At 40.4% G+C, this 16,176-nt stretch overlaps 1 protein-coding gene across 1 annotated transcript in view; it reads right to left on the bottom strand.

Moving 5' to 3' along the window:
• msh3 (mutS homolog 3 (E. coli)) overlaps window positions 1-16,176 on the bottom strand; it is a 63,526-nt gene that overhangs the window by 33,636 nt on the left and 13,714 nt on the right. Inside the window, exons 12-20 of the mRNA XM_026188804.1 lie at window positions 15,302-15,411; window positions 12,027-12,159; window positions 9,971-10,158; window positions 9,400-9,568; window positions 9,106-9,170; window positions 5,129-5,245; window positions 4,777-4,884; window positions 1,213-1,327; window positions 607-764 (exon numbers count right to left, since the gene is read on the bottom strand). Of these exons, the coding sequence (XP_026044589.1) occupies window positions 607-764; window positions 1,213-1,327; window positions 4,777-4,884; window positions 5,129-5,245; window positions 9,106-9,170; window positions 9,400-9,568; window positions 9,971-10,158; window positions 12,027-12,159; window positions 15,302-15,411 (1,163 nt within the window). The remainder of the gene's footprint in view (window positions 1-606; window positions 765-1,212; window positions 1,328-4,776; window positions 4,885-5,128; window positions 5,246-9,105; window positions 9,171-9,399; window positions 9,569-9,970; window positions 10,159-12,026; window positions 12,160-15,301; window positions 15,412-16,176) is intronic.

Raw genomic sequence — 16,176 nt, 5'->3', positions numbered from 1 at the left:
TTTGTCAAGTCGTCTCCACAGTAACCTCTACCTGTTTGGTTTAATTGTACTAACAAAGCGTTCAGAAGTGAAACTGTGCTCAGTGAGAGCTTTCAGGATCATTGTCCTAATCTCACTGTCAACAGAGGCAAAGCAAGAGCAACCCAAAAAAACACCGCCCTGTAATAGTCTTGTGTGATTTTATATAGCAGACTTGGTATTACACATGTATATTTACTAACCCGCTTTAATGTGCCAGTCTATACGGTTTTTCCATCTTTAACACGCTTACGAGGAAAACAAACGTCGATCCACTGATGTCACTGAGATGCTGCTTAAAAAACAAAAAAAATCAAGCTGTGTTCATTTTCCTTCAAAGCTGAATCAAATGATTGCTTTTATACTTATATTATACTCTTGCGCCTTTGACTTGTCTGTAACGTCAGACTCCCAAAATGTGGAAAAAACTAAGACTTTCAGCTCCCTTTACTTAGTACCAAGTTGTCAGATTGCAGGCGCCTTTAAATTGGCTCACCTTTGGATCCCAACTACACACCTGCAAAGTGACTGTGATGCTACATGGTTGACAAAATATGTCCACAGACAAGTTTTTGCTTGTACTCGTACCTGGTGTAAATGCCATCCAGGATGCCCACACAGGCCGCTGAGGCTGGGACGTATGAGCCCATCTGAGCCATTACACAGATAAGAGCTACCTGGCGAATATAGGAGCTCTTACCCCCCATATTAGGCCCAGTGATTATCATTGTTCTCCTGCCATCACCCTAAAAGGAGGGAGAGAGAAGAGGATAATAGCTGTGACATAGACAGAAGGCAAACGAGAAGAGAGACAGAAAAAGATATTTGCATGCTGTCCTGCACAGCTGAAGCTGTGGGTGGACTGAAAGCTTGGCTTCTCTTCCTATTGGCTTGTGCTTCTGTTACAAGATTAACCTACACCCACTCCAGCGCTGAGCTAGGAAGCATGTGTGTGTATGCATGTATCTGTGTGGTTTCGTGTAAGTCTATGTGCGTATTCATGTGTAAGACAAAGTCTGTGTGCCTTTGCAGTTTTGTTTCAGCACGCTCTCAGTGCGTTAGCGAGCAGGCAAATGTCTGTGTATGTTTTGGCTTGGCTTTTTTTTTTCTTCAAAGTTCTCTGAATGAGCCTGTGTGTGTGTGTGTGTGTGTGTGTGTGTGTGTGTGTGTGTGTGTGTGTGTGTGTGTGTTTACCTGTAGTTCAGTGTGGTTGGGCACATACTGGTTGTGCTCTCCCATCAGTAAATCAATAGCAGGATGCCTGCCATCCCTGATCGTAATCTGGTGCTTATTGTCACACACCTCTGGCCTAAAAACAGAACAGTCAGTTAGGCGTGTGAACACACACCCACACAGAGTGTGAAGACAAATATGTACAGAGTAAATGTTAAGCTGTACTGACAAAGATTTCTTTAAGGCAAATTGGTATAATTAAAAATAAAATTAAAAAAGTAGAATATTGTTACTGTGTAAATATATTCTACTATCTAGGATTGCAGTGGAAATCAATACAACACTTAATTATGTTGACTGTAATATTTATAGGGATGGGTACCGGTGTCCGGTGCCATGATGGCACCGGTTCTGACATAAACGGTAGTAACCAGACCGAAAAGCAGCGCACATTTCGGTGCTTTATTTTCCTGAGCTGTGATACACTTTAGATTCTAGCCAATCATTTTACGTTTCCGAGGATAGTAGGTGGGGCCAGGTACGTACGTTCTTTTAGAGCAGAGCTACAGATTAAAAATGCCCAAGGCGAAGCGGTCAAAGTCTGGCTGTACTTCACAGCAAAAGATGCAAACTCAGCAGCCTGCAACAAGTGCTTTAAGGTGATACTGTGATACTGTCAAAGGAGGTAACACCTCAAATCTGATGAAACACCTGGCGACGCATAGCGTTTTTTTAAAAGCCCAGAAATGCGCCGTATTTGATAGCTTGCTGCGAGACCTCACACCGAGCACATCTACTGCGGGTGTTGTGCCTGTTATCGGACCCGGAGTTAGCAACATCCCCCAAAAACACGAAGAGGAGAGTCCTGGCCCCTAGCCCTGCCAGTGTAGCAGAAATGATGAGGATGATGATGCAGCAGCAGCCGTTCTTCTCTGCGTGAGTAGCTTAATGTTGTTCGTGTGTAATTTACGTTGAGTAGGCTAACCACGTTATTACATTAATGCACGTAAGGTGAACTAGCAAACATCATCATAGCTACATGCAGCTGTCTTCTTGTTTGATGGCAGATACTCCCTTCACCCTGGCCAAAAAGGCTAAAATGACCAAAGAAAAAGTGGAAAACAGTTGAACATGAGAAGTTTTTGGACAAAGTTTGTGTTTTTTCCATTGTTTAAGCACTGCTCCCAGCCAAGAGTGATACCATATATGCCCCATAGCTGCAGAAAAGGCTAACATTGTTATCTTTTTACAAAAAAAACAGCTGAACATGAGAGGTTTTTGGACCAATTTTGTGTTCTCCATTCTTTAAGCACCGGTTTGAGCACCGTTTAAGCACCGGCACCGTTTCAAAAGTACCGGTTTGGCACCGGTATCGGATAAAACCTAAACGATACCCATCGCTAATTATTTATTTTAAAAACTATAAATAAAACAAAAATGATCATCATTTGGGAAAACTTGGGAAGATCTGCTTTACCAAGAGTAAAACTGCTTCTTTTTGTCATTTATTCAATAGAAAATATCCACATATCCGTGATATGTGGATATTCTTATGTTGAAAGACTGAGTACATTTTGAGCTCAAAAACTAGAATTTTTCCTTCAGCACAAATAACTTCTTGCTGGCTATTTGCATAATTGTCCACCACTCATTGACCTCAGCTGGAAGATGTTTGCATTTTCTTGCATCGACAAATCCTCCCAAAACACTTCAATGTGGATCAAGCCATTTTTTCCCTCCTAGAGGTAGATTAGTGTTCTTAGGGTTATTACAACGCTGATATGTTCACTTCCTGTTCAACTTCAGCTCTTGGACAGATGGCCTCTCATTATCTCAAAGCACTTGGAAATTATGCATAATTCATAGCTGAATCAATGACTGCAAGCTGCAGAGTCTGAGACAGTGAAGCAAAACCAAAACATAACATTCAACCCACAGTGCATCATAGCTGGTATGGGACCATTTTCCTGAAACGTTATGTGGTCTGTGCCAAACATATCTCATGTTACAACGACCCTTTATCATTCTTGTTCTCTTCATCTTCCATTCATTAGTTCAGAGCACTTTATTCCAAAAGTCCTGTTGCTTTGCTTATATGTTGATAGTTCAATTGCAGTTTTTCTCAAATGTTATTTCTGGACAGCAAATACTTTTTCCTGGCAGATCTCCCGTGCACATTGCATTTGTCCAGCTTGTGCAGTCCCTCTCTTACACATGCACTGACACCAACCAGCTGCAAGAGTTAATTTCCGCTGATTACGTTTTGGGGTTCTTTTTGTATCAAACAGTCTGCTTTTTGGCTCAATTTGCTGGGGCAGCCAGTTCCACAGAAAATCGCTTGCCAGACTCATTGACAGCCACATTCTTTACTCTAAATAACCTTAAAGACCTCTTTAGGTCTTGGCATGTTCACTCAACAAACGTTAATAGCACAATAAGACACAGGGTGCTTTCAGCAGTGCTCTGCTCCATCTAGAAATCCAAGCATTTCAAAGAGAAGACATAGTATAAGACTCTACAACAGCAATGTGAAGTGCATCCTTCTATACGGTCTGAATCTGCCGCATTACCAAGAATGACATCCTAGCAATCACGTTGTTCCCTCCAAACAAATGCTCACACATGGAAAAGTAGAGGAGAACTGCCTGTCTCAACATCACCCATAGAATAAAAACAAAGAATTGCTATTACAGGTCCTGAAAGGATAACACAGATTGCCCTCAGATGGGCGCCATAATCTGACGGAAGAGGAAGATGTTCAGACCAAATGAAATATTGATGAGGACTATGCTAGCAGTGCTACAAAAGATGGGTCTCTGATGGGTACAGGCATAAGATGGGAGGCTGTCACAAGTTGGAGCTTTACGTCCCACATGGAAAGAGAATAACAAACCACACATGGCAGAGATTCCTGTCATCATCACCTAATCTGGAGCCCTGGATTCTGAACTGATAGATGTGAGGCTGCAGACAAATGTGGGAGTGCACTAGTTTTTCCTGTGTGTCTGACGTGCTTTCTTAAGTTATTTCTCATTTTCTCGGTTAATAGAGTCTCTTTCAAGTTGGATTAGAGGATTTCTTGGTTGAATGGGTTAAAAAAGCCAACAATATCCACTTTAACACACAAACCGTAACATTTCCAGTCAAAGAAACTAATGACAAGTAGGACATGCAAATACAATGGAAAGAGGGCAGGAGGTAGCAGTATATGAGAAGAAGCAATCCTGAAACACAGAAATTTGTAGCACAGCATAAAGGTGTGTGTGTGTGTGTGTGTGTGTGTGTGTGTGTGTGTGTGTGTGTGTGTGTGTGTGTGTGTGTGTGTGTGTGTGTGTGTGTGTGTGTGTGTGTGTGTGTGTGAAGCAAAGAGTGAGTGAGTGGGAGAGATGTTGGAGTTCTGGCAGAGCACACTGCTGAGCGGGGTGCACACACCCACACACAACCTGTCTGAGACTTTAGGACACGACACGACCCCGAACCACACACATATACAGTGTATCCCACACATAAAAACACATGCACACACCCAATTTACATACACAAACACATGCATCAATATTTATGGTCATCGTGAGAGGACATCACCTGCAATAGTCCCCTTGTTTAGCCACCTCAGCCAATGAAAAGAGACAGTCCATGGTTGCTAGGTGACTAATAGCCCTTTTCATGGTGTGGTAGTGCTCCCCAAACTGACTGTAGAGAGAGAGAAAAAGAGATTTTGAAGTGTTCTGAGTAGACAGCACTGACGGTGTACTTGACTAAAACAGACTAATTCTGGCAGGCTGAGAGCTGTGGAGGCATACCTCTGAACCACAGACTGGCATGTTTTCAGATTTTTTTCCCAGCTGAGTTGCATTTGTGTGTGTGTGTGTGTGTGTGTGTGTGTGTGTGTGTGTGTGTGTGTGTGTGTGTGTGTGTGTGCATGTGTCTGTCATACTCCAGAAAATTGGTCCACTCCCTCTGGCAGTCCAGCATCAGCTGCTCTCGGAGCTGCTGCAGCTTCTTGTAGCGGTCCACCAGGAAAGGAGAGTGATACCTGCTGACTGCCTTGGTGCTGCAGAGGAGACAGGGGTAAACGTGAAGTACAGAAGGCAAGGCAAAAAATGGACTGAAGTGAAGAATTAAACTACTGGATTTTAGCATATAAGAGGAGTGTAGTATACTAAAAAGAAATTAATTTAAAACCACTTTTACACAAGTGCTGATAACTGCTGGACACCATGTATGTAATTCTGTGCCCCCTTAAAACGAAGAGACAACTTGTTGCATATCTACTTGGGTTATGACCAGATTAAACTTAATGCAAAAACATGGAAAATAAACGTAATTTTGTGTTGCAATATGTATTGTGTACTGTAATAACACTGTAATGAAAGATCTCTTGATACTACCGCATATTATTCGTTAGCAGGCCACCTGCTAAATCCTAAACTTCACAAACCTACAGTGAGGCTCGACAGTGCTGAGAAAAAGTACTTGCCCCTTTCTTGGTCTCTTTTTTTTTGTTTTCTTGGCAGACTTGTCACACATGTTTCAGATCATCAAATAAATACAAAATGCAGTTTTTAAATGATGATTTAATTTATTAATTGAAAAAGGATATCCAAACCTACCTGGCCCAGTAGCAAAATGTAATTACCCCAAAACTGGTTGTGACACCCCTGAAGGCAAGATCTGCAATCAAGTGTTTGTAATATACTGCATCACTGGGGAGGAATTTTGGCCCACTTTGCTGTGCAGAATTGTTTGAATTCAGCCACACTGAAGGGTTTTTGAGCAGGAAAGGCCTGTTTAAGGTCTAAAAACATTAATGTCAGCCTGCACAATTTCACGCAAATTAGATCATCACTGCCAGTAAATGTAGCTATAAGGTTTTTCTACTCTATGATCTTTTTTAATATAGAATACTGTTGCACTAATTGGTCCATGGTAAGTATTACTAGTTTAGAACCAGCAGAAACATCTTAACGCTTTTTCCCCACCCATTATCGTCTCATACTTCAAAAATACAATAGCTTAAGTTTGAAATTTAAAAAATAAATAAATGAATACATTTGCTTGTCCTATTTATAAGAACCAACATGGACTTGCTCCACCCTCATTGGGTGAGTTTGTTAATGTTAAAATTGAATATCAGAATTCTTAACTCTTAATATCAATATTAAGAGTAACCAGAGCCTCTAGTAAAGGCCTCTTAGACATATAATATGTAGCAATCAGGTGTTAACAGTTAAAGGTAGTGAGATTTGGAATAATATGCCAGCTGTAATAAGAGAATTTACAATCTTTCATCACACACATCTCAAATGATGGCTACAGAGAAATCAGATCTGTGATCAGTCATTTTATGCTAATATGTCATATTTGATCTGTATGCTTTCATATGTATTTGTTGTCCTGCGCTGTTTTATTGTATTGTTCTTTGTACTGTGGATTTTATTGTTGTAATTTTATGTGTTCTTGTCTGATGGGGTGTATTGTTTGTTTTTGACTTGCCAGGGACTACAGGAGAAAAACAGGCCTCTGGCTAATTCTGGAATATTTACAGTGATATGTTTATTAATATACGCTGTCCCTTTTAAATAAATAAATTAAAATGCCAAAGCATCTTAGTCAGATTAAAATCCGGACTTTGACAAGCTACTCCAAAATCTTTTTTTTTTTTTTAATGTAGCCATTCAGAGGTGTTTCAGATCACTGTTCTTTCTGTCCATAACTCAAGTGGATCCCATCAGGGACAAACTGATGGCTGGATATTCTCCTTCAGGTTTAACGTTCTTTTAAGAAATGCTGTGTTAGTTTTAACACAAGATATATAAGGGCCACAAACTTTCAAAAATGTATTCTTCTGTCTTGTAAGTCCACAGAAAAATTCCCCAAAAGTATGAGGTAACTTCAGTTAACATCTCAGCTTTTGATCACTGAATTGTGAAGCCCTAGTGCTGATCTGCTTATTGGTGCCTTGGCTAGATTCCCCCGCCTGTTCTTTGATTGGATACCACTCCATCCAGCACCCTCTGTTAACCAATTTTTGCTGTTCTTCGCTGGTTATTATCTCTGCCCCAGTGACTTTAGAGTCTGGGATTTCACAGTAGCACAGTTCTCCCCTTTACAAAAGCTTCCGGTCCCCTCTGATGAATTTCAAGGGACCCTCAGAGTCTTTCTGTAAAGGACTATGACATTTACATAACCATTAAGCTCCTTGCAGGTGGTCTTTGCTGATCGTTAATGGCATCCTGCAGATGGCTGAAATTCATAGGTTTACTATTGATAATATTGATCTGTCCACCACTCTACCTTTCTTGAACACCAAGGACCTTTATTATTCCAGCAAAAAATTCATTTTTGCCAATCCCATCTGTCTGTTCAGACCCTAAAGAATCCATTCAGCTGCAGGACCTTTGAAAATCCTCACATTTATCTTGCAACCCATTGAAGGACCAGAGGTCTTTGTAAACCACTTACCTACAATATGACAAAGGTTTATAATATGACAATCTAGGAATCTTTGGCTACCACATGTTTCAGCCTCTGGGGGCAAAGGTCAGGGATTCAGGGCTTCCCGTGCCATGTTCATGCTGAAAAGCAGTCTTCATAAATGAATTACCCAATACATACTGAAAATACAACATATCAGATGTTTAAACTCAGAAACTTGATTTGTATTTAGTAATAAATGCTCATTTTGAATGTGACACCGGCAAAATGTTTTTTAAAGACTTGGGGGAGGGTCACAAATGAAACACACCCGGTGAACCAACTCAAAATTAATTTAGTTAATTTGCAAATGGTAAGTTACAAAGAGCATCCCAGAGAGGCTGAATGTTTCACAAGTGTGTTAAATTAAGCATCATTTTTCAAAAAACAAAACATTTCACATTTTTTCACTACTCTTAGTTAAAATTGGGCTTTTTGCAAATCAGTGCAACAGTTTGTTTTTTTCTTATTCATATGCTGCTCGAAAAACAAACAAACAAGAAAAAATTGTAGCAGAGTGTAAATGAAACAGATCTTAAACAGGACCCAGGATTTTAAAGATTAATGCTAATATTTGGTCATTTAAAAATCCAGACAAGACACAAAAATAAACAGAATGCTCTGATTTCTTAAACTGAATTATTTAATTTTTTGTTTACACCCTGCTTGAATCAGCTGATTGTTGTTTGTGGTACTGCCAACAGGGAAGCTGCAGTTATTTGCAACGACAACACTCATAGCATGGTTGAAGTGTGCTTTCCGTCTCTTCTTTACTTTTCAAATTTTCATTTATTGGCCATTACACCATCAGATAATATGAGCCCATCAATACATCAGTCTGGCTCTAATCAGTAGTGCTAAAGTTAAAAAAAAAAAAAAAAAGTAAGCTCAAATATGCTAACTCCTCAATAGAGCTAAGGGAAACATGCCTATGTTACATCTAAACTGGACTATTGTAATACACTGTGTACTGGAGTTAGTCAATCATCTCTTCTGCATTTAGTGCAGCAGTTGGCTCAGATGTTAGCAGACTTCCACTGGTCTACTGTGCATCACAGAATCCATTAAATAGTGTCACTGTTTGTGTTTAAAGCCTTAGATGGTCTCACACCTTCAAATGTCTTCGACGTGCAGCATTCAAATACTCCCTCATCATTAAGGTCTCCTTCTCAATCTTTTCTGATCACTGTTTAGTTATTTGTTTACTCTTTTTCTTTTTTGTCTAATGCGCTTTAGTTTTAAATGTGCTATGGGGAAAAAAAGTTTTTTACAGCATTTATTTTAAAAAAAATTGCCCAACAATATTTCTATTGTGCAATCCAAGTTAGATAAGTCAGATGTGATTTTTGACATCACACAATGAATATTAAAATCAATGCTAAAAAAAAAAATAGTACATGTAAGTGTTGTTTGTAATGCAGAGGTGAGTGAGCTGACCTGCTGATTTTGACCCATTCAGGTGGAACAATGGATGAACCTGAGTTCTTCACCTCAATCAGAAACTGAGGGCAGAGGAGAAAGAGGAGGAGAACTGATAAATAAGACCAGAGAAGACAGGGAAAATAATGTGTCACTCTTGATTAAAACTGGCAACCAGACACAAAAACACAGACATCAGACCATCACTGTTGCTGAGTCTTCCACCCAAATGGCCATCAATCCTCCCACCTTTCTTTCACTTCCAGCAAAACACACACACACACACACACACACACACACACACACACACACCTCCTGTCCAGAAACAGTCGTATATTCGAGCGCGGGGGCCTTTAGTATCAGACGGATGTCTTTGCGGTGGTCTTGAATCTCACGGAGGACAGTTTGGATTTGCTCCATTCTTTCCTGCAGCACTGGGAATCCAGACAGATCTGAGAATAGCTCCGTCTTGTTCCCTGACCTGCACAAATACACAGTCCAAATGTGACTGTTACTGGTAATATATCGCAGCGCATTTTCTAAGAGATGAGCCTGTGGTCAGCTTGACCTTTCAATGATGAAAACTGAGGAAAAGAATTATCCATGTGACACTAGGAGGCCTTTTCCTCTCTCATACTGTATGCCAACTATTGGTCATACATTTATGGAGTGACAGCAGGCATCTCCCACTGTGCCATATCTTACATTTGTCAGCCCAGTTTTATGATGCTGTGTTGTTTTTCTGATTGCACCGTTGAGAATTCATTTTCTCTTTAACAGATATATATTTTTTGCATTTAAGTAAAATATAATAACCCAACACACATCAAGCAATCTAAATTATGCTTCTGTCAGTTCCACACCTGTGCTGCTGGATACTTACTTGGCTGCCTTTTCATTGAGCACCTTTAGGAAGCTTTGGGCTGGAATCAGCTGGTCTGGAGTGTCCAACAGAAGGCTTCGAAGTAGCCCTGAGCTGATCTGGGAACGCATGGCTGGTTGCAAAGTCTGCAGTTCCAGCCCCAGGCGAGAAAGACTGCTACTAATGAGGTAAAATTCCTGAGTAGAAGACTGGAAAGATGTGCAAAAAAAACAAAACAAGCAAAAACATTACTAAGTATGTACCAAAGTGGCTAAAAAACTATTTCAAATTGGTCCTTTGCCAAGTTGTGTTTGTTGCATAGATGCAATATTGGTTTATCACTTGAGTTGGGTGGGGTTTTTTTTTTTTTCTATCTTTAGGGGGTTAGGGTTAATAAATATTCTTCATAAAATGGTCAGGTTTAAGGATTGGATTCAAAATGAGCGAAAAAGCAACCCGTGATCAAAGTAAAAATTTAAAAGACCTTCAGAAACTCTGGGGACCTATTACTCAAGACCACTATCAAAAAACCAGCCTGGCTCTTTGGAAGCAAATATAAAGAAACCACTCGTGACTCAAGACTTTTGCACAGTACTGTATATTCATGTTTGTAAGTGTGTTGTATTATCAGGGTACTCTGTAAGGCAGGAAGATTACATCATTAAATCTTATCCGCGCTGGCCAGCAGCCGAGCTTAAAGAATAGTCATGTATTACATCCAAAGGCTGTGAGAAAACACCACTCACTACAAGCAGCACCGACTGCACGTCTTCACAACAAAGCATCAAGAAAATAAAACACTACCCTTCAATATGCATCATACTATATTTGCTGTATTACACAATAAAAAAATAGAAATGTAGATACAGGACTTGGCTGGTGCTATTTAGCATCTATTAAGAAGCAAATGATACATTTTATTATCTGCAAACGGCAGCTGTCTTGGGAATCACTGATAATCCACAGTATAGAAAACAAAGCAGCCTATAATCAATAACTTCTTATATTTCTTCAAGATCAGTGTTGCGTCTTTAAAAATAAAAGTGCCAATCATTTCAGACTAAATAGAATTAATGAGTAATCAATCAGTGATAATGTAGATTATACTGACCTTCTATTGCCATTAGCAATGTTACTGTATAGTACCAAGTCTTGACCCTCGGGTTAATGAGAGGTCACAGTGACAGTGGTTTATGGTATTAATCACATGCTGCAGTTTTAATGCTCCTGCCCCCGTGTTGCTCTTTTATGGACCCAAACAGGCAGCTACTAGAGGCCACAGGCATGCCCTCTCTCCCATTATGTCAGTGGAGCCGTGGAGACACAAGCCATTACACACAGGCCCATTTATCTACAGATGGGCAAAATGACAATTAAGGCCCCTCTGTGTGTCTGCTGCGTGTGTGTATGCGTGGGTGTTTGAGTGTATGTGTGCGTTAAATGACATTTGATCATTTTCTTTCAGCAACAGATGAAGGAATCCAAAAGCTGTACATGAAACAAGACATCAAGCTCAGAAACAAAGTGTCTTTTTTCATTATTGCAAACACACACACACACACACACACACACACACACACACACACACACACACACACACACACACACACACACACACACACACACACACACACACAGAAGATGAAGCCTTCTGACATTTCAAAAATGGGTCAGATGGGAAATGAGACTGTGTCAAACAATCAGGTAAGCGCCACACAGGAGGCTGCTCCCTGCTGTTAATCAAGCGTGCCATAAAAAGAGAGAGAGAAACAGAGAAAATGTCAGTGAAAGAAAGAAGAAAATCTTCTTGCCTTTCATTTCTATGCAAACCAACGAGAGGAATTATTTCACAAATGTTGTCCCCCTGCTGTTAGAGCTGGAGGATTATTGCAAAAATTATGATCCGAGTTGTCTTGTTCAATATAAAGATGATTATTTAACGATGCTAATTTTAAAACTATCATCCATTTATTAAACCCGCCTGTTCTCGTATCCTACAGGATTCAATAACAATGCCACAAAAATTGTGATAAAATATAATAAACATTATCCAAGTTATTTATTTGTGTTCTTTTACCTTTTTGTGATATATGCTGCAGATGCCTCGCTCCAAGTCTGGCAGACGTGACAGCAGGGATCGAATGGAATTTAGAGTCAGCGAGTCCGACTCCAGGATTTCCTGCACCGCATCCTGCCTCTCGGATATAGACCTGCAGTTTCATGAAAGAAAAGGTAAGAAAGAAAAAAAAGACTTGCAGAAATTAAGAAGATAGCAAGGATAAGAAAGAGTTGAAAGAAATGTAAATGTTCTCATCAGGCTCATCATCACCAAAAGAAACGTGTCATTTGGAAAGCTGAATCAGTTCTGATTGAGATAAATGGGTTTCCTTAAAGTTGATTTACACATGAAACAAATAAGCGCCAAAGTGTCCCTGATTAGTTTCTATGTAGATTCACACTTGCGCCTTACGTCTAAAAATGTGTCAAATTTTCAAGAACATTCAAAGCAAACAAAGGTGACCAAATGTTTAAAAGATACAAGTATTCATAGAAAACGTTAATCCAATACCCAAATCACCAACTTAACACTGTGACTGCAACCTGTACTACTGCACCAAGAACTGCAGTCGCAGTTCTTTAACGTGTAAAGTCACTTTAAATAACTGAAGACTGAAGAGCGCTCAGCTGAAGACATCTACGTGGCCTAAATAAAATCCCTCGACTGCACAAACCAGCACTCATGAAGGTACAGCTGCTTGTAGCTTCATTTCCCCAGTGACCTTACAAGACCTTTGACCTCTGTAGATGTGGTTGACGCTAAGAAGATTAAGATATGCTTATTAAATTTAAACATTTGGAAAATGAAAAATTCTGCATTTGGGCCAGGTGAACTACTAAAGCTATGGATTTAACGACATGATGAAAATCACTGAAACAGTTTTGTTTATAAAATGCAGAAAAAAGCCTCATATTAAAGTCCTCTATGAAATGCTTTTTAGTCCACAGTAAGGCCTTTCTGTAAGCGTAAGCATCCAGAAAAAAATGGACTGAAAAAGCAGATCAAAAGAAGCTTAGTGATGTAATAAATCGGACATCACAGATCACACTATTGTGCGAGTGTGTACGTGCACATGCCCACAAGTGTCTGTTCAATGCGCTGCTGTGCTCTGTATCTTGGAATTAATGTACCTGGGAGTAATCTGGGTTTTATTCATGTTGAAAGTCTCTAGAGGAGCTATCTGTATAATCTGAAAGCAGTGCTCTATCCACAGCAATAATCCCTGCCCAGTGGCAGAGGGAGGGCCACACACAGAGAAAATGTTCACACACTTAAAAACACTACAGAGAACTGGAGAGGTACTGCTGTGTGTCCTCAGCAGTGCTTTTATTTAAGGAAGTCACCTCCAAAACATATTTGTATGTATTTTCACACCACAGTCTCTCTAAAAAGAGAAACAGCTGCTCTGCCATATATCCTCCCAAACAACACTTACATATTTATATGTGAGAGCAGCTATTTTATTCAAAATAAATAAATAAATGAAAATGTGGAGCTGGTTATAATTTTCATCACAGTCGTGAGTCCTGGACTGGGATGCAGGCCGCCAAGCAAACATTAATATTATTAACAAAGGCCTGCCTCACACATCCATTCCACCCTGTGTGTTCACTATGCACCCCAGCTAGGTGAAGGAATTGACCTTTTCTAGGAGCTGTCCTGCTACTGTGATGGGGCTAGTGTGCTCCATCCTAATCCTCATGATCTTTATTTTGCCTTTGTTGACAGTGAGATCTATTCCTGCTGATGTTGATGCCAGGTGTGCAGTTATCGCCTACATCTGGCCAGGTCATCACCCAAGTCGAGATCATCCAGTTGTGCCCACAATGTCCATAAATGCCATTCCATTTTCCTTGCATAGACATTCTCCACTATATCACCAGAATGAAAAGTACAGCAAAAGGTGAGAGCAGATGCTCCTGACAAACACCGGTCCTGGCACTGAGGTGCTCCAACAGCTGTTCCTTACGTATGAGTCTGGAGGACATTTCCTAGTAAGTGTAATCTATTAACTCTTTTAACTCTATTACCAGCTTTAAAACCTACTGGGAATAACCCTTGGCACTTTTTTCAAAACTATTTTAAAAATAGGGCAGCACTGTTGCCGCACAGCAAGAAGCTCCTGAGTTCAATTCCATCAGGCCGGAGTCTTTCTTACTGGGGTCATGTCTTTCTGCATGTTCTCCCCATGTTTGCATGGGTTCCCTCCGGGTACTCCGGCCTCCTCCCACCATCCAAAGCAGTTTGCGGGGATAGGTTAATTGATCAATCTAAATTGCAAGTGGGAGTGAATGTGAGCGCGAATGGTTGTCTCTGTGTGTTAGCCCTGCGACAGACTGAAAAGGATAAGCAGAAGCAAATAGATGGATGGATGGATACTTTAAAATATTTCAGGCTTGTTTATAAAACAAAATAAGTGGATGTGCATTAGAAGTTTGAGGGTGGTCTCCGCCCGTGCAGCGACTCTTGGAACCTGGAAACTACTCTAATAGTTGTCAAACCAAATCTTTATTGATATACAATGAGGTGTCAAAACGCGTCATCAAACGTACATGGGAGGTTGTTAAATGTCAGGGTAGCATTAATGGGGGAAAGAGCTCAGGAGATTCAAGATTCAAGACCCGTTCGTCATGTGTCATGTAATCCTCAAGAGGAAAATCATATATTTTTGGGGGGGAGATGCAAATGTGCCTGAAAATCTCACATCTATCTCATGTCAGGTAATTAAAACCAAACTTCTGAGATGATTACATACTATTATATATCATTCTTTGTTAAATCCAATAAGGAAATTTACTGCCAGCATTTAACCCATCCTAATAAGTGAAACAGTGAGCAGCCTGTGTGCAATGCCCAGGGACCGATTCTAGCTGTAAGCCTGTGTCCTGGCCAGAGACACAGAGACAGAAAAATTAACCCAGCATGTGTCTGATGGCAGGATAAACTGGAGCTACTGGAGGAAACACACAGAACAATTGGAGAAATGTGAAGCCTGTGACCCCTCTTGGTGTGTGGCAACAGTATTAACCACTGAGCCACAGTGCCTGAAAATGATTATCACAGGCATCGTTCTAATATGAGCCAGTTATCACATGTGACATGAAAGTGGCATTAGTGCTGCCTCAGAGTCCTTCACTGTGGTTCTGTGATCCAGAGAGCCTCACAACGCAGACCAAGCTGCATGGAAATAAAGTTTGAAGCACTGAAAAACTAAATGATAAGAACGGACACTGAAGCTGAATCGGTATTGACAATCATGCTCCATCACGTGTCAGAGTGTATTCTATACTCACTGCAGGTCTGTAAGGGGCTGGCTCACCCACTTCCTCATTAGTCTCCTTCCAAACGGAGTGCGAGTGTGGTCCAACACCCACAACAGACTTCCTTTCACACTACCATCTGTCTGTGATGGAAAGAGCACACATAAAAAAGCTTAAATGTACGTTAATGGTTGCCAACATATTCTAAGAAAAAAAAATAGTAAGGAGAAGGAAATATGAGGTGAACAAATGGTGTAAGCCACTAGCAGACATGGTAGGAGGCTTGAGCTGATCTTGAACTCCATATGTGACACGTGACGCAAATGCCGTAGCAGCAGAGTCAAGCTGAACCTTTGAGTCGTCACCCACACACAAGTAAACCGAACGAGACTTTTTGTTATGGCTGAAATGTCAGTTCAACTTAACTATCCATTCATTTTTTTTTACAGTTTGTGTAACTATAACTGACTGTAGATCTTTAATTTTCTAACAACAATCTCAATAGCCTTAAAAAGATTTTTCAGTCGTTAAATCTGGGACGTATCAACACACCTGCCAGATGACCATGTGCAGCTGTGATTAAAGCTCAGAGTAACAAAAAGGTTGATTCAAGTAAAGCAACACAGAAGAGCTAACTCTTCAGGCCAGGACTCCACAGTCTATTTACACCTACAGGCCAGTGGACACTCTTTCAATGATGAGGATGTACACATCCTGGACAGGGAGGAACGCTGGTTTGAGTTCTTATATCAACTTCCACTTGCAGTTACACCTTGGATCTCAAACTTGAGTGAACAGCAAAGATCCGTTTATTTTTTTCTTTTTTGTTGTTTTTTGTTTTTGTGTGTGTGTGTGTGTGTGTGTGTGTGTGTGTGTGTGTGTGTGTGTGTGTGTGTTGGGGGGGGGGT

Source organism: Astatotilapia calliptera, chromosome 12 (genome assembly GCF_900246225.1).
Source record: "Astatotilapia calliptera chromosome 12, fAstCal1.2, whole genome shotgun sequence".
Classification (NCBI taxonomy): Eukaryota; Metazoa; Chordata; class Actinopteri; order Cichliformes; family Cichlidae; genus Astatotilapia; species Astatotilapia calliptera.
Note: the sequence above shows the minus strand (reverse complement) of the source record. Positions and strands in the feature narration are given on the sequence as shown.